The 25,663-nt window shown below is 41.6% G+C and overlaps 1 protein-coding gene across 1 annotated transcript in view; it reads left to right on the plus strand.

Annotated features, from left to right (window-relative positions):
• Positions 1-1,631: 1,631 nt before the first annotated feature.
• Positions 1,632-25,663, plus strand: part of CPA6 (carboxypeptidase A6) — an 86,329-nt gene continuing 62,297 nt past the window's right edge. The window contains exon 1 of the mRNA XM_050915705.1: positions 1,632-1,729. Within this exon, the coding sequence (XP_050771662.1) occupies positions 1,632-1,729 (98 nt within the window). The remainder of the gene's footprint in view (positions 1,730-25,663) is intronic.

The raw sequence follows: 25,663 nt of genomic DNA on the forward strand, positions 1-25,663 counted from the left end.
AAGCCACGGTTTTTGTTCCAATATCATACTCGTGCCCTCCAAAAGTCAGTTACTCGACTTCATGACAGCTGACTTTACCTTTGAAGTCACCTCTGAACATACAGTAGAGCTTCTATTAAAAAGGTGTCTGTAAAGTTAAAAGTTGCATTTGTTACAAGACTGAAGATTTGCAGAAAAGGTTTGGAGTTTTGCCTATAGTAAATGGAAAGCGTTTTCAACAAGATGTACATCTCATGCTGAACGCACATCTGTGTATAAGCACACACACACAAATTCACCTCTGCATAGCCTCATCAGAAATGGAGATTTTAAGCAGGGTATGTTATGGGGGGACGGGCAGCTCAAGGGAGAGAACGCCAGTAACCGAACAGAAGGGGATAATCCTGCCCTGGATGAAGTCTTTTCCATCTCCAGACTCTATCACACAACTAGTGTCAGATTTGGTGCCAGTATGGAAAAAAGACAAAGGAAAATGTTCATTTGCCTTTCAGCCATAGAATATGAAGTGTGTGTGGTTTAATACAGTCCTTTTTCAAAAAGCTCCCTGTGTCTCTGAAACATTAACAGGGATTTACAGTAGTTCTCACACATGTTCAAATGTCAGCTGCTTTTGTCTACAGCCCACTCGTTCTTTTTGCCCTCAGAAGGGCTGAGAATCCGTTGGTTTTGAAGCACTTTTTGCTCCTTTTTATGAAAGTCAATATAGAAGTATCGAACGGGCTACCAATTTATTCCATATTGGCATTATATTTTTACCTACTTTAACAAGTACTCCATGTGTTTTCTATAAACTACAATTATTTGCAACAAAATCCTCCCCATTTTCCTTGCTATTCCCAGTGCTCCAGTGACTTATCTTTATGTGGATTTTTCACCCTCACCAGTGTGGAAAAGAGACAGCAAACCCCAGCTTTCAGAAAAATGCTGAGTTTTTATTTTATTTTATTATAGCAGTCTCTCTTCCCCTTCCCACCACTCAGGCCCAAGATTTCTGGCAACACTGGTAACTTGAAATCCCACTTTCTCCTCCTTTCGTGGTTCCTAATGGACTCTCCGCCGCTTATGTCTTATGTAAGCGCATCTCTGCCCTCTCAGCAGACTCGACTCTTTCGCCCAACCGGGAAAATCACGGCGATAATCCCCCCCCCCCCCCCCCCCCTTACTGCGCGTTAACCGGCCCTCGGCCGGCTGCCTCGGCGCAGCACCTGCAGGCGAAGCCCACCCCGGGCACCCCTCTTCCCGGCAGTCCCGACGGAGCCGCCGTGCCGCGGGGGGGGGGGGGGGGGGGGTGGGCTGCTCGCCGCCGCCCGGCCCTTGCCAACCCCCGGCCCTCCCGGGGCAAGGCGGCGGCGGGGCCGCGCACCCCCCCGCACCCCCCAGCCCTCCCAGGCGGGCGGGCACCTCCCGCCCCGTCCCGTCGCCGTGCCCGTGCCCAGGCGCGGCGGGGCTGCGGGCGACGTCCTCCCCCGACTTTCTCCCCTCGCCGCTGGCGACCAGCGACACCTCCGACCGCCCCGCTCCTCCCGGCCCCCGCCTCCGCCCCGGCTTTGTGTGGGCGGCAGCCGCCACCTGGGGCGGGCGCGGCGGCGGCGGCGGCGGTGGTGGCGGTGGCGGCGGCGCGGTCCCGCACCATGCCGCTCGGCGGGCGCCCCGCCGCCCTCCTGCCCCTTTGTCTGCTCTGCCTCCAGGCTGCGCTGCCGCTCCGCGGCCACCGCGGCCGCTACGCCGGGTAAGTCCGCCCGCCGCCCCTCTCCGCCCCGCAGGGGCAGCGCGGGGGCGCGGCGGCTGCAGCAGCACCGCAGCCGCGCTCCCTCCGCTAACCTTCCCCAGCGCCGCTAGCAAGAACCGGCTTGTGTGTGACGCGTTCGGGCTTTTCTTCTCGCTGCTGAGCTGTTTGCTTGTTCCATTCAGCTGCAGCGTGCCTCGGCGCTTTCTTGCAATAGGTGCTGTAAGTCTCTGCTAGCAATAGGAAGGATGCTACATTGAGGGGGGGTGGTGGGGTGAAAAAGTTCTAGTGTCCTTGTAGGAAGAGAAATTGCGATTATACAGGGGGAGAAAAGTTTTAGAGGCTTCACCGTGCTCTGAGATGAATGAAGGTTTGTATTTTCCTTTAGGGGACAATTTTAATGGAACCTAAAATTTTTTTTTTTAAATGTTGAACAATGTGCAGTCTTACTGAATGCATAAAAAGCTCAACCAATAAGGGAACTTGATTAACCTTACTATAAGCAAGTGAAGACTTTTACATGTATTTCAAACCAGACTTTTTTTTCCTTTTTTTTTCATTTGAAGTTCACATTTGTGTTAGAAAGGGAAAGATTGAACTAAGTAGTAGTAAAAGGCGAACTGTGGCGTCATTGGTAGGCTTTGCCTCCAGAGTGTATATGTTCTTTTTGCCTGGTTTAAAGACTTTGTTTTTAGCAAGTATTTAACAAAATAGATAGATTTATGATGCAAAGACAGTCAAATATAGGAGCATTAGAAGCCAGTGGCATCTTTTCACATACAGTATAAAAGTCATTCAAACTGACCAGCAAATTCCTCAGGATAAGCGCACCTCCCTGTGGAAGTAGGAGCTGTATTATTCTTTTTATTTTATTAAAGTAGCCAAGCCAGGCATGGAAATTCCACTACTAAAATGAAGTTTAAAAAAACATTCCCTGAGCTTCAAGGATTTGGTAACGTGATATGAAGCCATTCACCCCTGGGTCACTATTAGTGATAGAAAGTAGTTAAACAATTGACAGCTGTTTTACCGTCTCTGTTCAGTTCCTCAGGTTCTGGTATCTATCTGCACTGCGAAACCAAAGTGGCCACTGCAGTCAGGAGCCCTCCTGGCAGTGCCAGAAAGGAACAGGACAGAAAACTAAACTGTTCTTTAAAGCCAGGGTCCTGTCATAAGTTTTGTGCAGCAGCACTGTTCTGTCTGGAGCCCATTGCACAGTCGTGGTCTCAGTGAGACCCAATTTTTTTTAATTCAAGATTTTATTCAATTTGTTTGCAGGTGACATTGAGATCAATAACACATTCCCAGTGCTAGTACATAACTTTTTCTGAATATTAGTTACATGAGTATCGATCGATGTATGAGATGTCAAAATACACATTTTAATCTCCTCTAGGTTTAAGTGAGATTGTCAATCTATAATCAAGTTGGTTAAAATAGAAGAAACTGCATGCAGATTCAAGTATTGTACCCCTGCTCATTTATGTGATTCACCGATTTTGTTAAAAGTTTTAAAAATCATTTTCTTGTTTAAGCATTTTATGTGCCCTGGGTGACATGTGAAAGACCCACCCAAACTCTCCTTGTTGATCCTTGTCCTAGAAGCTTTTGCATAGAGTCTAGTCCAGAAAAATGAGATTTCTCATCAGCTTCCAGAATTTGGGCAAGCACAACAAAAATCACTACTCAAAAAAAAAAGGCTAGAGTTCATTATAAAAACTTGGTCAATAGGCAATTGTGGTAGGGGGCCAAGATACATTTACAAGCCTTGCTGAAAATGTGGTCACATTTGTAACAGAAACCAGAATGTGTACCACATGTGTAATGCAAACTGGAAAAATAACCTGATGTTTTTCCCACTCTGCTGATCTTTTCCATTTCTACTATCCTGGTATTATTTGTGTCAATAAAAGATGATGAAAAATTGGTTTGAAGCGGGATGAAGGTTTCTTCAGAATTAGGAATGTATCTTGTCCTTCTGAGGCATCTGTCATCAGCCCAGTGTCCTGGGCAGGATCATTTAATTTCCTCTGTGTGTGCAATTGATTAGAAACAGTTGAGCAGGTATTGCCATCACTACTGAACCTGGTCATCACCCAAGGGGAAACATTTTTTGGTAGGTTTTTTTTGAGAAAGGCAATCAGGAGGTGAATATAGTTTTCTAATGTTCATCATTAAAAGGGGTATCCCAACCACCTGACTTCATTTTGTCCTAAGAAATGTGTGTCAATCCTAGTACTTTCTATCGTGCCAGAAGCTGTACCATATAGGGGAAAGGCATAAATATAATTAGGGCAAAAGGATGAGAGAAAAAAAGAACAAAAAAAGCAATGGAAAACATTTCTTATAAACTCGGGCCAGCGCTAGGAGGCACAGAGCAATTGTAGCTCTTTAGCTGAGGACTCTGACCTAAGACAATTAATTGGTATTGCACATGTTTCTCCAAACTAACTTCTCCAAACTGTGTTCAGAGCAGGCCAGGTATGCTATATGGACACATCTTTAAGCAAATGCGTTCCAGATACCTTTGGGAAGTCAACATATGGTTGGGAAGTCTCAGCAAAGAGGCAGCAGCTCTCATGCCCACTGAGTTCTTGCAAAGACTGAGGAACAGGTGTATTTGCCTTCTGCTGCCTCACACAACATGCAGGAGTTCAACCTGCCTCTGTGCTCTTGTCCCTGCAGGAACTCAAGAGGAGCTTGGAGCTACTGCCTTCGCCTCTAAAAGACACTGCTAATCAGCTACCCTACAGCCAACACAAAACTATACTCGCACACACACATTTTTCCTTCTCCCATTTGTGTGCTCTGTCCAAAGGTTCCAGGGGAGATGGGCAAGGCAGGGGGACACATCAGGGTTTGGACAGAGTAGATGCGGTATATTCAAAAGGATATTCCAGGAGGCCATTAGCAGAGGTTCAGTCAGGGGCAACAAGGATAACCAAATGGAATGGTTTAAGTGCCTGAAATAACCAAGTGAGCTAGGACTCTTTGGTCTCTAACAGAAACAATTTAGAGCCTAACAGATGTCTACAAGCTTTGAGTGACATGGAGGTGGTGGATAGAGATCAGTTGTTCACTGTTTCTTCCAGTTACGAGAAGTAGGAGGCATAAAATGAATCTAGTAGGAACCAGGTTGAAAAGAAGCTTCTTCACCCCACAGGTGTGAGACCTGTGGAAATCCTTGCTGAAGGATGTGAAATGCTTACAAGGATTCAAGGGGACTTGACAGGTCTGTGGAAGGGCAAGTTAGTAGGTATGCTACTGAAATGATATCCAGCCCAGGAGATCACTGCGTCAAAAGTAACTGTAGGTTGGGAGAGTACTTAGTGGTAATATCATACACTTTAGCCTCGTTGCTGCTCTTCCTTGGGTAGTTGTCTTTTGACCATTTTCCAGAGTAGGGTACTGGAGCAGAGGGACTTTTTGTGGGTTTTTTGACCAAATGCAGCAATCTTCCTACTCTTAGGAATCCTCTGAAGAAGGAGATGGCTTCCCATTAGCAGGTCAAGATTTCTTCAGATAAAAAGCATGTCTCTCATTTGTTCTTCAAAAATCACTACTAAGATCTTTTTACTGCAGCTCACCTACCTCCCACGCGTACATGGCAGCTGGGCATGTTCCCTCCATTTTCTACCCCGCTTCCTGTTCTTTCAAAGCCTTTTCAGAAGTGTGCCTCATCTCACCTCTGCTCTCACCTCAAATAACCAAATGCAGGCAAAGGCTGAAAAAACTTGGCCAGTTCTTCTCTAAGGTTTTTGCTGAAGGTTTTGGAGTCTTTTTAAATATTGGATCGAGCTGTTAACTCCTTCAAAATGTTATTCTTCTGTGGGTTGCAGTGCTGCAGATAATTGTCATTTCTCTTGGTCAGGTGAAGGCTATGGTACATGCTTTCATTATTGTGTAACAGCCATGTAAAATAATCTGGGAGTGATGCTGAGGTGGATAACAAGGAAACTGAAAACAGTAAAGAAATGTTCTGTAATCCAAGATATAATATGCTGCAGCTACTGGGACATCACATCCTGAAAATTGCATAAACCAACTGTTCATGTAGATAAGCACGGATATCAAATCTGAGACCATTCAGCAAATTTCAAGTATTTTAATGCCCATTAATATCCTACATACCACAGCTAAGTGCCTCTGATCCCACAATACCTTACACACAATAGCTGGCAATTGTTCTGTCTCATGGAAAAAACACATGGGAGTGTGACAAAAACGAGTTGCTGAGGGAATTGAGAAGTGGAAACGAACTCCTTCTGTGCTATTCCCCTCTGCAGATTTTTTCCAAATGTTTTAATCGGGGACTAAAAGATCTGCTTTGCTGTGTAAAAAATGTTCTTTCTCTCTGCTGCTCAGCTCTCCTTCCCCACCCCCAAGTCAAAGTAAAATGTCATACGTACAACTGGCAAAAAAAGCATTTGGAAAGCATACCACCAGCATTAGATGGAAGTTAGTCATATTCATTCAGATGAAAACCACACTTAGTGCTTCTCTGGATGGTGTTAGGAGCTTCTAAAAGGTGAAAAGCTGTGAGCTCTCTAGCACAAACAATTTTAAGTATCCTCTTTTCAAATAACCAATAATTCTGTAATCAAAGCACCACTGATTCCTAAAAAGAGCACACATCAGTGAAATCCACAACTCTGGGACCTCTAGACCCATGCTTGTCCCAACACCGCAACTCTAATTTTGTGCTTTCTCATCACCTGATATTCCCCCTGCACAATACCATTTATGTTCTCCTAGAGGAAAAAAAAAATTACTGCCAAGTTTTGATTCTTTCTCTCCTCTAAGTCCAGGCATGATAAATTTACCTTTTAAAGCCTCTCTGCCCTCCTCATTATAAATGAGAAATACGAAGTGTTTCAGTTGACCTTTCTTTCCCTTTTTTACTTTTTTTTTTTTTTAAATACTGGGAACAGCAGTGCATATCCACATTAGCCAAGTGAAGTGAATGCCAGGCAAGGAGGCTCCCGGTTCATTATGGCTGTGTCTGAACTGATCTTCAGGTTTATGTCACCACGTGAGCCTGGTCCCATACTTGTCCAAATTGGGACCCCATTGGGCAGTGTTGTGGTTCCTGTCTGGCCTCTGCAGGTGGAAGAGAGGGGCAGAAAGCATGGGGAGTAAGGGAAGGCATAAAAAATCCAGACATGGGCAAAGTTTGCACCCATACTTGGGAGCTCTGAACCTTTCCTAGGTTTCCTACATTAGATGCAACCTATGGTCTTCCAGTAAGAATGATTCTTTGGGAAGTGTAAAATCAATTCCAGTAAACATTTACACTTTCCTCATTTTTAAAAGTATATATGTTACAAATGGGAATGTAGTATATTATTAAAGAAAATTCATGTTCAGGCTTGGTTTTGAGTCCAACAATTATGTTCTGCAAAAAACAGGATACATTTAAGGTGTACTTAGACAAAAATACCTATAAAAAAAGAGAATTCATGTATCAAATCCATCTAGACCCTCAGTCTAAAGCATCCACTTTGAATCCACCAGCTTCACTGTCTCATGGAAATAAGCAGGCAAAGAAATACAGCTTTTCCAAGAGCTTCTGGTACTAGTTGCAGTGAACTCCAAAGCTCCCGCTTCTATGCTATACCCACTTGCAGCTGCTGCTGCTGTGAATTCACTTTCCCAGAGTCACTCATGGGCTTCTTAAAATAAAGTTCTCAACTCTGAATGTTTTGTACAGGACTTTAACAAGCACTTAACACGGGGCAGATACTATATACATTACGTACATAACTGATTTTTTTATTTAAAAAATTGGACTCTAAAATATGTGAGCAATTCACATGAAAGACAGTGGAACTTACTTCTAGTCCAGAAGGAAAAACACAGTTCTGGAAGGAGCAAATTTGAAAAACGGAAGCTAAAAATCTGCTCTTCTTGAATACATTCCTAATAATTTGTGGGGAACTCTAGTTTCATAACACTGCATAGGACTGTATCCCCCGCTGCACAATAAAAAGGATCCCAAGGTCTCCTGAAATTCTAGTATCTGTGAAAATGTCATCCGTATGTCTGAAACAGCCTTACATGGTCAAAATGCCATACGAAACGTTTATTGCTCTATCCAGTTGAAGGTGAATGGCCACCATTAATCATTTCTCACTATCTTCAGGAGGTAAACTCTGTCACCTTTGTTTTGCAGAACTGTCCTTCACGTATCTTTTCTCCTTAATTTTATCTCTGAATACATAACAGAAATTGTACTCCCTCTTCTATTGTAGAAGATAGTATTTAACAGTGCACTGTGTGCATAATGTTCAGGCGAAAGTCAAGAAAGAAACAGATACGTTGATCATATATTGGGCATCTGTTCAGTAGTCCTGTAAGCAAAACCTACTGTGAGTATGCATATAGCAGGAAGAACTGAAAACAGGCAGTGTAGTTCACCATTCAGTATTTTTACTGTTCAAACAGTATGATTTGTTTTGCTCCCAGGCAGGAGATAAGGAGAATTTTCCTGTAGGTTGACCCTCGACACCAAAAAAAATTAAAATAAACAGCATTGTTACTGTCCCCTGCCCACCTAGCTTACGTATTTATGCTATCAGCATTATTTTTCATGCAGAAAACAACTTTCACTGAATCTTGTACTCTCCATTCTCTTTACAATGATAAGCAGGTTTGGTTGCAAAATGAGAACCAATAATTACAATTACAAATTAGACCTCTCTCTGAAAACCCTGCTGCAGGCAAAACTCCTTGCAGAACTTTACAGGACTTTTGCTGGTCCCAGATTTGCAGGAACAGACCTACAGTCAGCAAACTTCTGGAGACAATTAAGCCCACTCCTAATTTTTTCCAGTAAATTTTGATTCTGATTTAAAGGCTTTGTTCACATGATTGAGTACAAAGATGTGGTTCTGATTTGATATTGGTGTTACAGCAAAACATGCATGGATTTTATGGGTGCTGCTAATTTACACCTCAGTATATCAGATCAGAATCAGGCCTTAAACAGACACTGATTGTAAGGAAAGCATCTGCAAAGAAAACTCTAAAACTGCTTTTTGTGCAAGGCTCCTGAGGGTAGGTGAGCCAAAGTAAGTACTCTGAACTGAAAAGATACTCAGACCAATGAATGGATGGGGACAATATGTTCCATTTTTTCTAATACTTTGCAACTTTTGAGCTTGCCACATGAGGAGGAAGGCCAAGGACCTCACTGCTTTCTTGTGAAACTAAAAGCCAGACATTGCGCATCACCCAGGAGGAGCAAGGACGCCTGGTCTTTGGGGTGGGTGCTGACACAGGCTGGCATACAGCAGCAGGCAGGGAGCACAAACCCCTTCCTTCTGCCTGTGTCTGCTCTGTGCAGGCCGAATGCTCTGGAGAACAAGGTTCTGCCGAGCCCCCTCTTCCCCTGGGGAACGATGAGACTTGCAAGTATGCTTATTTAAAGGGAAGCCACACCATAAAGTTACCAGGCAAAGCAATACACAGAATAGCACTTGCTAAGGAGAAGGTGTTCTAGACTGCTTAAATACAGCCATGAAAAAACCAGAAGTATCTTATCAAATAAAAATTTTTTTTCTTTTCTTTACGTTCTGCAGCTCAGTTAAGGCCTCTATACAGGGGAAGCTACCAAAGCAGGACCTTGAAAATGAGTTTGTAGGGAGTTTATTACAGTAAGGTTATTCTAAGAAAAACTTGCTCTTTCTTATATCACACTGTATTTCAAATACCTTCAGGAGAGTAATGATACAGTTTGCAGCACCTCATGGTTGACTCAGAGAGAAAAAGAGGCTCTTTTTAATTTAGATTTTTGTGTTGCATTTGGATAACTCATGATTACAGTATCCTACAGGTTTGGAAGCCTCAGGTAAGCAGCATAAAAGGTGGTACATCTTAAATACAAGACAACATAACAGCTTGTTAGGCCAGAAGACTGGAAGACTTTTTTTTTTTTTTTTTTTTAAGGGACGGGTAGGATACATGATAAAACTATAGTCTGTAGGTGGATTTTAAATGTGAATGTTTGGGCTATTTCGATTTTTTTTCTCCCAAAGCACTGAAGGTGTTAACAAAAATGAACAGATTAATGCATTGAAGTCAGGCATTGGATTATGTAAGTATGGGATAGGACCCTGAAAGAAAGTCAAGCCTCAAGGACAGATGTGAGAAACTACTTTAGCAGGCCTGAAGAAAAACTGGTGCACTCTTTGATATACTCCACTGTACTCCTACCAAGATTACCACCAGATGCTACTCTAAGGCCGCAGTGCAGTGATACAGCCAAACCCCGCTAACCCCCGCTAATGGCCGGCTGCTGCCAGGGCAGGCGGTTGTGCTCCTGCTGTTCCAGATGTGCAGCCGCTGCTCGGGGACTGGCACTCCTCTGCCTACAGCGAGCCAATTCTAGAGGCAAAGAGAGCAAAAAAGCACTTTTTCCCTTTTTTTTTTTTTTTGCCCTTGGACTAACTTTCAGCTTGTCAGGCTGTGATCTGGTTGTGGCAGAGCCTCTGGGTGTTCGTGTTGGCACAGGGAAGGGGCGGGAGTGGCTGTTTTTTCGGTACCTGCCTGCGTACCTCAAGCCTCTCAGTCTCCCTGTGCACATATGCACTGGAGACGGTTGTCTGAAACCAGTTAATTCCAGGTGTGAACTCCAGGGAGCACACCGTGGTTTTACCTGGGCAGAATTTGGCTTCCTGATCAGTCCCAAGTGCCAGACTCCTCTCCAGACCGATGTCAATGGAACAATCCCAAATGAGTGTTTCAGGCTCACAGAGAGAATAGTGGAATGCTTATTTTCAAATAAGCACCTTCCTGAAAGTGCAAAACCAAAGAAAAAGTTAACCTTGATACTAGCCATCATCACACCTGGGTTTTTGAAGCAAAGGGACTTCATCTTTCCTAATGTCTGAAGAAGCTGTAAGTCCTTCTTTACGTAACAGACAAGACTGACGTGATAGTGTCTACAGAAAAATAACCTCCATACTTATTAAATAGGCTGGTGTTAAGCAAACAATAGCTGTATTTGTCAAGGAAACAGGGAAGACATTTAAATAAGGACGTTTTATTAACAGCTCTGCCTTTTTTGTCACAGTGCAGTTTCAACAGGGTTCACTTGAACTGTACAGGACAGGCAGCCAAGGACATACTCTGCCTAAAATTTATACCAAATAACAAGAGTCACCACGTAAGCACACTGCCAAGTCTGGGCTAGTAAGCCGAGTGTCTCAGCAGAATAAGCTCGTGTCTTTGCCGGCAGTACACAGTGTAAACATACCCTGTGGCACAAAGACAGCATGTCGTGTCTTTATCCTACTCCGTTAACAACAGGCTGGATCCCTGATCCGTCTGCCTGTGGTAGTGACTACTAAAAAATATACAGAGAGATCGTTAACAGAACATAAAGTCTAAGTAATTTGCTTTGTGAAAAAGTAAATAGTTTCACCTTCAGTCTGTTCAGCTGAGGTTCTTTTGTTTTGCTTTTACCAAAAGCAGTTATCTTAGTTTTGATATAGTCTTAAAATCATGGCCTATTCAAAAAAGCTTCAGAGGAAATCAGAGCATTGGGAGTACAAAGGGTAAAAGCTTTTATATTCACTATCCAACAGCATAAAAATAATTCCTGATGTATTTTCTGAGGCCTAGCCTAGAATTGTAACTGCAGTGAAATATGTAATTATGCAGGTTTTGATCCCTACTGCAAGAGTTGTTTCTGTTCAACATTAAGTCGTCCTGAGGGAGAGGGGTGGTTTTCCCTCCGAAGCAGCTGCAAGGAGCAGGAAGCACAGGAACCCAGGGCTCCTCTGCTCAGCAGAAGGGCGACCATGTCTTGTGAGGAACCCTGTCAGCTTGGCATGGGCTATGCCGTGTCTGAGCACATTTGGTCTATCGTATCTCTCAGAGGCCCCAGGCAAAGAGACATCACCCGGTCAACATCATCGACTTCTGTCAGACAGACACATGACAAAGACGCTGACCCACTCTTGCCGGACAGTTCTGGGCCAACATGGAGACAGAAGTGCGGGTATTTCAGGGTGAAATTTGGTGAGGGAGGACTCAGGCCCTTCAGCCTTTCCTCCCCTCTGCGATGTATGCTGTTTGTCACAGGGGGTAGTTATGTCTTTCAAGGCCTTGCATCCAGCCTCACCTGCCAAAAATGTATATCAAATTAGGAAACAGGTGTCCAGTGACTTCAAGTGCTTTTGCAGCTCAGAAGCAGGTTAGCAGGTGTCATAGACCTGGAGACTTTAGGACCATCAATGTCTCACCATAGCATCCAGGCCCTCCATGTATGCTTAGTCCTTAGCCAGTGGGTGGCATGCAACCCACCAGTGTGTTATTTTTCCTATGTCCATCCCTCTTGCCTTGGACCTATCATCTCTTCTCCATAAGATAACTGGCATTTTTTGGCTATATGATGAGTGATGGACAAAAAGGCACCCAAAAATTCTGGTAGTCAGCACGGGCTTCCCCTGTCTGACCAAAGTGGAGAACAATTTCTAATGATTAGCACACGTCACCCACAAACAGATGGGAAAACAGTACAAAACCATAGAAAGATTAATTAGCTTAAGCCTCTGGGAGATGATGGAAAAGTGAAGTAAAGCCAATCTCCTACATGGTAAAGAGTCAGTATAGACTAGTGCTCAAGATGAGTTAAGCCTTATGTCTCCTTTGTATGAGGGGCAACCTCTCCAAATGCTATAAAAGCTCCACCGAGGAATGGTGGGTAAAGGGGTTCAGGGACCAGGTAAACCTGATCTTTTGCTTCTACTGAATGAAATTGTAAGAGTGAGGAGAAAACTTGCAGATTTTACCTTGTCAGACCAGATCAGTCCTACCAATTTGCAGACAGCAAGACAGTGCTATGAAACAGTTCAGGGTACAGAATTACAGAGAACAAGGCATCCACATTGTGCTCTGTGAAATCTGATCTTTCTGCATTGTTTTTCTTTAATCCAGCATCCATTATCTCTGCTGAAAAAATACATGTGAGCTTTTATGTACGGCAACTGCACTGGGGGTGGTCTTTGAATTAGAAGGCATTTGCTCGCAGAGCCTGCAGCAAGTCATGCCGGCTGCAGGCTGCACAGTTATACTGGAAAAAAAGAAGCAAACGGGAGACAAAAAGCATTCTCCAGGATGGTTAAAGAGGACAGGTCCATGAAAACTAGGAGGTCTGAGGAAAGAGGTTTCTAATATTCAGGTGCATTTACTGTGAAGTGACATGAACTGAGGGAAGCGAAGTGAGATACCACACTTTAAAGGTTTATTCTACAGGTAATGGATCTACCAGATTTCAGTTATCTTGTTAAGGCTAATGAAATACAGTCTTAATGTTGGAGTAGCTAATAGCTGGCCAATAAAAATGCTAGATAATGATTCTGTTAAAACATATAAACAGAACAAAAAAAGGACTTCATGCGAGAGGAAAATGCAGGGATCTCACTGGGAGGACCAGTTTCACAGCAGCCAATGGAAAACATAATTATTAGTGTGTATTTAGGAACCGATAGTCCCCCTGCCCCACTGGAAAACATTACTTTTTTCAGGAGAAAAAATAACACAAACTTCAAGCAAACAAAGAAGGAATTTTTAAATTAGTTGTTGTATAAAGAACTTTGCTGCTTACACAAATAAATAAATGGGCGAATTTAAGGTAATGTTTGTAAAGTTATCAAATTGCATGCAGAGTATTTATTTTTAAACTGCATGGCTATAAAACACCAGATGTTGTACAATGAAGTAATGTCAGAAGAAGACTGGAATCTGTTGTCTATGAGGAACAGGCAGATGCTCGCTTTTAGCAGCAATGTCTTGCTCATAAAACAAGAAAGTTTGCTTTCAGTGCAAGGACATCAGACACTCTTCACTGCATTCAAGACTTGCGTCCCCATTGCCTGTGGGGTTTTGTTGTTTTAAGCTTAATTATTACTCATGTGAAACAGGGAATGGGGAGTTTAAAATCAGAGTTTATGGTGGAAGAAGTAAGAGTTGTCTTGTCTTATGGTAGGAATTAACCAAAGGAAACATTGCCTGTTGGATGAGCGTGGCAGCCAAAGCCGAGAGGCCTTTGCTGTTTTGACCACACGTTGTCTTGATGTATGGTTTAGGTCACTCCACTCTCTATTTTACAAAAGGAAAATGGAAGTGCAACAAAAAGGTATATTTTTCTTTTGAGATGGAAAAAAGCGAAAATTCTGATATAAACGCAAAGTATCACCTCATATATTGTGCTGCTTCTGGCATAATATGAGTTTTTGGCAGCTTATTCATAGCCATGTAGCATGCCAACTCCATTTTCCATGAAACTTTATGTAAGGGTAGCTGGGCACAAAAAGAGTATAACAAGAAAGAAGCTGCAGAAATATGGAGCTGGCAATTTAATGGTTTTGTACAGCTCTAAATTTGTGTAGTATTAATTCATATAACATATCAAGTGTAGCTCAGTGTGCACATATTTTGCACATCACAGCTTTATAGACTGAAATAATTGCAAATGGAAATTAATTCACTTTATGAATTTATCTCAGTGTACAGTGTAAAAAAGAAAATTTAAATCGTAAGTGTATATTCATATAAAAGCAGAGAATGTGATTTTAGCTGGATTTTTTAAAATTACCTAACAACAAAAATAAACACAGCTGTATATCTGGGTTCTGATTTTAGTGTTTAGCAGACATGTACTGTTGCTGCTAATTTAAAAAAAAAAACCCTTCAGTTTATAATTTTGCTAAATCCCATTCCTTCAGGCATATCAAAGCAGCTGTCCTCTTCTAGGACAAAATATAGAGCAAGGCTGAGGTTCAATATTGATCATAGGTTTCAAAATTTGTGCACTCAAGATAGCATAAGACAATACAAACATGATCTATTTCTTCATGTGAAATTTCATCTCACTCTTCTAGTCCATTTCAGTCAAATTGAACTACATCCAATTTATCTACCAAAAACTCAGCAAAATTAAATAGACCAACCTTTCCCTTCCCTCGCTCCAGCATTTCACCTTTAGATGGGGAGCAAGGACATTAGAGGCTCTATCTGATAAAATCACTGGGTGCTACAGCAGCAGAAGCAGATTTTTAGTGCAAATGCTGCTGGGGGACATATCTTGGCAAGCAACAGCTCCCTGATGGAAATGGCATTTGGCATCAAAAGTTCTTTCACAGAAGGCCTATGTACATAGTTTCTCAGTTGTCGTTTTCAAAGGACCTTTCCTTTTGCTGGCTGTGCAGGTGCTGAGCTGAGATTACAGCCTGCTGTGTAAAAACCTGCTCCTTTTCCTCGTACCTGCCTCTCAGTTCTCACCCCCCGCCTCTACTTCATTGTCCTCATGTCTTGTCGTAAACAGCCTGCAGAACCGTTCTGGGTAGGGACTGGCATTTTACCACCTGCTGGATCAGCAGATAACTCCAGGTCTTTGTTGTCTTGTGTCTGCGGTATAATCAAGCAATAGTAGTTTCAGCTCTAACACAGGTCTTTTGGACAGTGGATCCAGCCAGCATGATAAATAGCAGTCTGAAAATAAGCTTAACAATTTTTTATTAATATGAATGCTTTCAATTTAGAGATGTGTTTTCAGTTGGACAGAAGGCCACGAATGCCGATGAGATGATTTGTTTAAGGAGCTAGCAGCTCTCTTCAGCATTTCATTAATTTTTGTGAATTATTGTAGCAGGAAAGAACCTAAATTGCATTTATGAAATAAACTGATAGTTTCCGTCAAGTATCAACAGACAAAGCTCCGTTTCTTAACATGTTGAGTTGATATGAGCAAGGCTGAGAAATAGCTGATACCTGAGTGCAAGACTCTGCTGCCTCCCTCTGAACTTGGTATCTTGTTCTCCTGGATCCCTTTGGATTTTCTTCATTTATTTGCTTGGTTTTAGTAGTTTTCTGGATGTGAGAGTTAGAAATTGTGATCAATAAAGAGGCGAGTAAGCAGGAGGTCATAAACAATAGCTCTAAGAGACATTATCTACCCTGTTCATTTCAGTCCAAGGTAACTCACATCCTGGATGAAGTTGATAGCAATGATGTCCTTTTTCACTAAAAATTACATGTATGTTTTTATACATTCACACAAATGTGTGCATCAACATTTCTGAAATGGGAAAGGCATCCCTTATACCTCCAAACCTGTTAAGTCAAAGCGACACACACAAAGGTAACTCACTTTCATATAGAAAGTATGAATAGCATGATGTCATTCAGTAAAGTAGACTAAACAATCTGTCTTTTTTAGATAAAAACTATAAAACCTTTAGAAACATTTACTGTATCAGGTATCTGACGAAAATTACAGTAATAAATCTGAGATGTTTTAGAAACCATATTCCCAGGGCAATTACAGAACGCCCTAGGCATTTGCTGTCTGCCTGCTGTTAGGCAGAACATGTTTGCACCACGTTTCATAAATCCAACTTTTGCAGCGTGGAGTGTTTTCTTCTAAGAGCGCAGCAGTGAATTCTGTAAACAAAATGAATGACACAAAATCTCAAACGGAGAGTTTGGTATTGCAGTGACAAAGACATAATACTTAAAGAAGATCTCTGCATTTGTGTTTTTTCTTAGTTTAGCAAACTATATTCCAGATTGATATTTAACAAATAATCAGTGCGGTAAATGCTTTTTAACAATCAAGTAATAAACAAATGTGAAGGCATGTCTCAGGAAATCAGTTGTGGATTGTTCCAACAGTGCATATAATGTCTGCTTACTACCACAGACACCACACAGCTCCAGCACGGAGAATGGTACTAATGGGATTTGCTGTGCTTTGTCAGTGGGCTGAGTCTTTCAAAGCGGCCCCTTCACCATCTTCCATGCCTTCTCCTAGTAGAAGAGCCAAACTCATCACGTCACATTCAGCATGAATAGTCCAAGCCATAACTCAGTTGTAACCACATCTTGAACCCTGAAAACACAGAGTCGCTGCTTTGCCAGAGTTTCCGGAGGGCAGCCAAGGTACTGTAGGGCGCTTTTGATGGAGTTACAGCAATGAAATCAGAATCCAGCCAAAAATGAACGCTCCTTAATTTGAGGAAAAAGTGATTGCCAGGCAAATAGGTGAGATTTCACAAGTTCCAGTTCAGAGCATTAAGCCTTTTTTTACCTGGGTGGAAGCAAAAACCTTACCATCTAATAAGAGCTCTGGTTTTTTTGTTTAGCAGAGCTCCCAAAAGGTAGATTATGTTTCTTTTCTTGGTAACATAAGGGACTCCCAAACCCTAGTGCATTAATTCTCTGCTCAAAGAATGTTTTTCAAGTCACACTTTTCTTTCAAGCTTATAGCTTTGTTGTTCCTTTAGATGAATAACACTGCCACCTTATTTTCTGATTTTTTATTTACCTGTTGAATTGCTGGGGAAAAATGCAGACATTGATTCAGGAACCTGAATAATTCTGGGGAATATTGGCTCAGGAAGTTCACATGTTGGACAGTTGATACTAAACAAGTTGTTTTCTCCAAAAGTTACAAAATTCTCCAAAGTGAGTGAAACTGTAATGCATTTTAATTCATGTTGTGACCAGAATTTCCCAACCTCACCCCATGTTTCTACACAAATACTTGTATTATCTAGCCATAAACTGACTTTATTAAATTAAATAAGATACTCCATTTTACAAACATTTCTCCGTAAATTAAGTAATATTGGTAACAGATTCTGAGCCCAAATAAGTCCAAAGTACTTGAAGTAGTAAGGTGAGCTATTTAAAGGGTCATTTTTCGTGTTTTAAATTGGTAAGGAAGATTTTCAACCTTTTGTTTAAAAAAAAAAGGAAGAGCTCTTAGGTATGCCAGTGATCACAATACCTCACATTAGACTGTGAATGTTTTATGCTGTCCTTTTGGGATATCAATCACAGGACCCACAAGCGAAAAGTCAGTAAAGGAAAGAGAGTCTTCCAGGCATGAGACATCTGGTTTTTGGCAGCCTACACAGACTTTATATTGCCAGCTTTAAATTGGGCCTTTGAGTTTGCCACATGCTTTAACTGATGATGGGCTGTCTGGACTGCCATGTGTTCCTGGTTGCGGTAGCTTTAAGATTTAATGTTTAGGCTTATTCCCGTCCCTTCTCTCTCTTGAGAGGATCTCCACACAGGTAAAACTTTGCACTCAGCCCTAGTATTTAGGGCTTACAACCTTGCTCTTCTAAGCCTCTAAATATGCATTTCTAATTGGTTTTCTAAGGACCGGAACAAATTTACAGTACTACAAGAACTATGATCCTGAATATTCCTGTGCATCACCCGAAGTTCTACACTTGCAGACATTCAAAAGAAGCAATTAGAAGAAGATTTCCCATCTGTACAAGACCATTAATACATCCATTGACTGGTCAGAAACTTCTCAATCGCTTACTTTACTAAACTGAGTCTGAAGTTTATGTAATAGTTCCTAGCTTGGTCTCAGGCTCTATTATCAGAAATCTATTACTAGAGGAAGTCACCTGGAGGAATTGTGTTTGTCAGTTATGAAAATTAGTCTAGGATTACACTGGGCATGTCATCTGAAACACAGATTGTAAATGGTCCCATTTATGTGTATCTTGATTTAAGGTATTCTGCAAAGAAGCCCCTTACTGCTTTTAGAAGTAGATGGAAGCTGCTGTTAGGGAGAAAAAGAATTCTGATCGTTATCTCTTGGATATTAAACCCTAATAAAAACATAAAATTGCTTAAAAGGAGCATCAGTAGTTTCCAAATGAAGTGAGCTAGGAAACAGAGGAATCGAGAGAGTTCATTCTTAGTCTATTTCATTTGTGTATTGATTACAGCATCCTAGTACTCTTGCCCCTACACTGACACTTCAGTCTGTATACGACATGCCTGCTCTGCTGAATGGTCTACGGCCATCACATCGTCAGGCCTTCTGGAGCCATGGAGCCAGTTATATGCATACTGATCTTAAGAATTACTTTTCTTTTTTTTTTCCTGCTCAGATGATGCAATCGAGAATATCTAGTAATCTGAAATGTCATGGAAAATGAGTCTCCACTGTGAACCTGTATACTCAAAACCAGCAGATAAATAGCCGAATGCTTTTGTTTTCCTGTACTCATAATTCTTTAAACTTCTATTAGAGTCTGCACAAACTGTTTCAATACTCGTAGTCAGCAATGACTGGGAAAGCAGAGAAGCATCAGGCCAGTGGATTGCAGTTGGCACTCCTCTCTGGCTCTGTGCACTATTTATCACAGGCATCACTGACTTCTCCTGCACCCCAGAAAATTATGAAATGCCTGTGTGTTATGCTGAGTGACAGTCAAGTGTTTTCATACAAATGCCTTCTAACCTCTATAGATAGACCTTCTTTCCCAATTGTGTTTGCTATAAAGATGCAAAACCTTCTGTCTTTATGCAGTGCCTCTGACTGCCCACCTCTTCATGTCCAGATTCCCATTTTCTACTTCTTGACGTCTGTTCCTGCTGAGCCCTGCCCCCAGCCTTTCCCCTCACTGCCTCCGTCTTCTTCAGTGCCCTCCCTGCCCTTGTGATAATGATGCTCCCACTTCTCTTCCAATTTAGTGCTCATTTAGAAATCGCTACTGCCATCAAATCTCAGACCAGTGATGGGCCACACAACGGATTATGAATCTTTCATAATCTGATATAAAAAACATTGTAGTGTGGTATTACTAAGTATGCTATTAAAAACCATTTAAATAGTTTCACTTACAGTATTGTTATCAAAGAGAGCGTAAATAAAAGGGCTTCTGCTTCCTCCCTTGTTTTCACTGTGAACAACAGTGGGACAAGGAAAGTCAGCAGCTACTCTGCTCTTTAGAGGATGCCCAAAGGCAAGTTTTAAGTGTTGCTCATTAAGTGTGAGCGTTAAGGAGACTTACAGCATGGAGAATCTCTTTACTTTCACCTCCAAAATGACAGCAAACGGCAAGCTAGCAGCCACCCTGCTCTGCTCTCTAAAACAGCCATGGATCTGCTGCATTTCTATATTGCACTGTGTTTATCTGGTCATGTGCGATAGCACGGTCATTTACAACAGTAATAACACAGCACCAGGATGCCACTAACTGCTGCGGCAAACTGTATCAAGCTCTAGCAGATTACCAGGCTTCCTGCAGGCAAATAGCACCCAAATACTCATCTACCCGGGGAATTAGGCATCTGTTCACTTTATCTACCGAACTGATAGCCTCTTTGTTACACAGTTCATTCTCTTGGCAATTGACCTTCAGAATAAATGTGAAATGCAAACCTCGGAGCGCATAAAGAGCCCCTAAAATCTATCAAATCACTTAGTAAAATCTATCACTTTTGGCTCAGACAAAGTACTTCCTAATTTAAGGCTGACATTTATGTTACTCAAAAATAGCTAAACATGAATACTGAAAAGAGGAAAGAAGCTAGAAGCATCAGAATTAGTAGTTAAACTTTTACAGCACTTAATTTTAAAAGTTAGGCTAATGGCATGAGATTCTAAAATCTGTAAGAACAGAGAATTTATGGTTTTGCGAAAGACTTTTAGAAAGCTATGTTCATGCGTAGCTGGATCATTAAAATATTTTATGGAGAAGTTTTGAAGAAGAGGGCTTCGGTTTCATTGGCACTTGCTTAAAACTGTAATACTTCACATAAGAGTCTAATGTGGAACTGAGAAAGCTTATTTTACACATTTAAGTGTGTACTGACTTTGATAGCATTCAGATCTCAATGCTTGTGTAACGTAGTGCCCCTGTAGGCAGAAAACATCTGTCAAGTAGAGCTGGTAAAAACAAAAGTTACTCTGGGTGTTTTTTGATGAAATTGGCCTTCAACAGAATAGAAATTTCTGTGAGAGTTTTTCCATGCTTTCACTGACCCCAAAAAAGAGGCAGCAGAGGTATTTAAAATATATTTTAATAAAAATCTTCTGGAAGCTAAATAGATTAACTTCCTTCTTATTATTTCTCTGGAAATAAATAAATTTCCTAAGTAGTTATTGGCAAATCAGGATTTACCTCAATTATGACAAAAGTCTGAGGATGAAAATTCTCTCACCAGAAGGCAGGATGACTTGTAGCTCATGTGTTAATGACATGGATTTGAGTGGGGAAAAAACAGCAAGCAGTAGTGTAGGATATACATCCACACTCTCAAACACAGTGGTCTTCTGTAGGAAAAAATGCCCTCCAGTTAAATTTACCTTTGGTAAATTTAAAGTATGACTTTTGGTTAAGTTTAAGGTTAAGTTTAAACCTAAGCAAAGATCTGCTTATAAGTCTTGGCATATTGAGTCAAAATAACCATCCTTTCAGGTTATGTCTATGTTAGCAAGTAGTGCTGTGTAGACACACCGATGAGACTGGATCAGCTGGTGCTGAGGACCAGACCTTCTCCACACTGTATGAAACTGGTTGGGTTTTGCTGTGGACTGGCTGATCTGATCGCACGGGCTGAAAGCCCGTTTGTGGTTGGGGCACATGACATGCACCCCAAGTGCATCTCTTGGTTCATGTTCAATCCAGTTCATGCACCCTCAGACTGGTCCATCGTGTGACATGCACCCGGAGGCTGCGTCAGAGTGCGAACCACATGTTGGTAGGATGGGACACTCAGGTTCACTTTGAAAGTGCGCTTCTGATCTGAATTAAAATGTTTATGTAGCTTCTGTCCCTCTCCCAGCACTAACACCTAAAGAATAAGGTGTCTGAAACACTGCAGCTATTAAACAGCATGCCTGCAGCAAAGGTTTCATCCTGATCTCCATCATTTATCATTGATAGAGAGACTGAAATCTCTGAGGTGTCTTGGAGGAGGATATGAAATGGCTGTATTTGTGATTAGTTGTTTTTGTAGTTTGTGGGTATAATGGGGAGTAGCTTCCATCCAGAGTGATCCACGATTCCTTTCTTTGTACATTTTCTAAAAGCTTTACTCAGCCATTGGCTCCTTTTTCAGAAGAATACTTTCCCATTGTAATCAGATTTGTATTGCCTAAAAATGAAGTCATTGCCAGCTCTGTACCAGGAATGTATTTAAACTAGCAAAATTTTTCCTCCCCTTTGCTTTGTGGCCCAGACATGATAACTGTAGAAGCAAATGTAGTTAATATAAAGCATTGCCATATACCATCTGTTTGTTGGGACCTCTGTGCTGAAGGATGTTGTGTCAGTAATTATCCGGATCACCTCAAATCACTGTCCTCAGAGATTAGAAATCAGCTGACTGACTAACTACTGAAGCAGTTCAGGATCATTCATACCATTTCTTTTGTTAGCTGAGGACTGAAGTGAGCCATATTTAGTGAACAATATTTGTCCTTCGTAAAAAATTATATTGGGGGAAGCAAAATTTTTACCTGTGTGTACCTGAGCCACCCATCCGCATGGACTTTGGAGAAGCGCCCCATCAGCCTTGGCCGGGGTGGCAGGTCTTGGGTGGCTGGGGAGAGCTGCGCGGTCCGCTCGGGTCCGCAGCTGTGACCGCGCCGCGGTGCCCGCCTGGCTCTGTCTCGCTGGGTGCTCTCTGCCTTCGCAGCTCCTGCCGTGAGACAGCTGTGCATCACCGTAAACCAGCCCCATATGTGTTAGCTATGTACACACCACACCCAACACAAAAGTAGCAAAGCATGAACTCTCAGTATCCATTTTTTCCTTGAATTCACTTGCAAAAGGTGTCTTTTGAACCCCTCCTTTACGGAAACCAAGACATCAGTAACAAGAAATACAAATTCTTCAATAACAAAAGTGGTTAATACCAGGCTTTCACTTTTGAAGTTACTATAAGTGGAGTCATATTACCATGAGTGGCCTTAAGAAACGTAGGGCAAGTCCCAACAGCCCTGGAGAGGGACTGAGGCTGGGCTGAAGATTTAAGAGGAGACACAAACTTGTCTGGCGTTGGCAGCTTCCCTTGTAGTAAACTGAGCACAACTGTTCACAGCTTCTTGCTTGAGGGCAGAGGGGGAAAAACCTCTCCTTACACAGCACACGGCGTTATTCTCCACATTAATTCGGTTTTACGGTTTACTGAAAAAAAGGGAACAGATTCTGCGAGGGCAATTCGAAGTGTTTCAGCATCGCACTGCTGTTCCTCGTGCAGGTGACACCGTAAAACCGAGCATCCAGCTGGCTGTCACCTACCGCAGATACGTCCTGCTGACTCTGGGCTAGAAGGCTGGTCCAAAATAGAGAGCTCTCATTGAGATTCTTTGATAAAGATAACCACCTTTTGACCGCCATTCAGTGAATCTCAAAGCAATTTTATATTGCGAATGCGTTCCGGAAGCACATCAAGAGGTTTTTAAGGAAATTAAAGTACTTGAGGCATGAAGGAAAGGAAAAGGGAAGTGTCCTGCTGTAGGCACCATGGCAGAAACAGTTGCTGGAGGCAGGAAACTGGCTCTGGTCAGGGCAGGTGGGATTACTGTGGATATCTGAGGCTCTTGCAGTATGGTCCTTCATACAGCGGTGCTGGACACTTCACTAGATCTGTAGTGTGGTCGTCATTCATTTAATACTTATTTGTACATTCAGTCATTCACTATGTGTTCCTTAATGTTCAAGACTGTACTCCTTGAGTTAAAATGTTACCTCAGCGTTTTCTGTTTACAAAAACAAAAAAACCCACTGCTTTTCTCCTTTTTCTTTCACATTTTTCAGCAGTTCCTTATTGTTGTGCTGAAACTGCCTTACCCAGCTTCTACTTGACATCATTTTGATGTGAACATTTTAATCTGCTACGTCCTTGCATTGTTCACTTTTACTGTGCTCTATTTCCCAGTTGAAACAGTGGTATTAAAAAGTTTGGAAATCTACTACTAAAAAAAAAATTTATTAATATTTATTAATTTTAATATTTATTAATTTTAATATTTATATTGGCTCTATTTACAATATTAATAAGATTTAGTAACATCATCTTTGCTGTTGCTGTAAAAAGATAATAAAAAGCAGATGATCTAACATCCTTCTGTAATTTATTTTCCTGTATAGCTTGCAAAGGTTTGTCCTTATCAGAAAAGGATTTAGAAAAGACTAGCTTGACTTTGCACCATTTGCACAAAATCAAAATGCTAAATATGACAGATGAGCTAAATGTGAACAATGAGGTCTAAAAGTAAACTTTTTTTTGCTCTGGCAAATGGGCAGATCTGAACAGCTTTATTGTAGCACTCACTACAAGCAGTTTATGCCTGTATTAACAGACCATATAAAATACTTAATTGCCATGTTAAGCGCAGCTATATGGATCTGTTAGGAACAGGCTACAAAGTCATTTGCATTAGTCCAACATTTGTAGTATAATCTGATCGTCTCTAATCATCACTGATCTTGCTACAGCCTCTTTTATGAAAAGTCAGAAGACTGTTACTCCTTATTTCATGCAGACTGCATTGGTATGGATGATTCCCAATCCTAGAGCCCCTTTCTGCCACAGAGAAAGAGAACAGCCTGTGAGAAGTTTCAAACTAAAACTGAACTGTGAAAACAAAAAAAAATCCTTAAAATATACTGTACTTAGGATGTTCCTGTGACATGGTAAACTCCCTTCACTATGTCGTTAAGACCAGGCACCTAAACAGGAGTCTTCACATGCTGCCTGATTTATATCCATGCTATTCTGGGCTACTGAGTCTTTCTGTTGGATTTAAAATAGAAAAGTGTTAATTTTCTCTCCATGCAGAATGGGAAAGTTTCTGGAATCTCCCATCATTTCCCGCTCACCCCAAATTGTCATCATTGTCAAATGGTGTTTCAGGTGTAGACTCTAATTCCAATGTGCTTCAGCTCAGTAAGCCTTCTGGTATCATGGGGAGAAACCTCGGTGTTAGCAGCTTTGTTGGGTATTACCTCTAACTCACCCTACAATCAGGGTATTTTTAAACAGGATTGAACAGCCATCAGGATAGAAAATGTTGCTGTGAGGACCGTACTGCAGAAGGATTTATTTGCCCATGCAGGGTAGGTATCTTTCAAATGAGTACCAATAATGAACTTATGAATTGCAGGGCAATAAACATCCGGCAATAAACATTTTGCCCTAACATCTGCACATCACAGATACCAGCAGATATGAAAACTCAAGACCAGATTCTCAGTTTATGCAAGCAGGCGTAACTCCATTGACTTGAATAAAACAATGTATATTAACACCAACAAAAAAGAAAAGAACACCAGGTTCTTTTGAAAGATATTTTAAGAAACAGTTTATTATTTAAATATGCAATGTAAATCTTTCTCCTTACAGTCATAAACACAGATTGCCAAGAAATTAAATATCAGCCTCACAACACAGCTATAATACATGGACTGCATTTATTCCTAGGTGAAGTATTTTACCTCACTTTGGTTAGGTAAATATCCTCACCAAGACCTGTTAATTGATTCATTGCCTGTTAATCCTTATTTGTCACCCTTATTTTAAAAATATACATTTATCTTGTACTAATGAGGAACAGGAGTAAAAGCCATTCTCAGCTGATTCAGGGAAGCGTGTCACAATGTGCAGAGTGGTTAGGTTAGTGTGCAAAGCTCAAAATAAAACGCTCAAAGCAATCATATCCCTGGAATCAGAGAACAGCAAGTTTGGGTTCCTTAAAGGGAGGAAAAAGGCAATAAACCAGATAGCCCTAAGGTAAAGCCGCCAGAGGAAGAGAATATAAAATAGCTTAAATATATTGTGCTCTATACCGTATTGGTTCTTCTGCAAATATTTCACTGTATAGGTGATGGAGAGAGGACTTCCAGAGGGTGATTTGTATCTTTAGCAGTCTGAATAGTCTTGAGATGCCTATCTCTCATTATGGGCTATATAGGGTTGGGTGGCCTAGCATGATGTGGGGTGGACCTGGGCCTGTAACACAGGTGCCGCGAACACCTGCTAGAGGACAGCTATTCCAGAGGTGCTTTGCCAAGATAACCTGCCTAAGGTCATTCTTCTCACAAAGTACTTCCTCTCAGCAATTCAGAATTCGGTTTTGTGGCTCGTCTATTCATGAACTCATGA

This window comes from Gymnogyps californianus, chromosome 2 (assembly GCF_018139145.2).
Source record: "Gymnogyps californianus isolate 813 chromosome 2, ASM1813914v2, whole genome shotgun sequence".
NCBI classification, from domain to species: domain Eukaryota; kingdom Metazoa; phylum Chordata; class Aves; order Accipitriformes; family Cathartidae; genus Gymnogyps; species Gymnogyps californianus.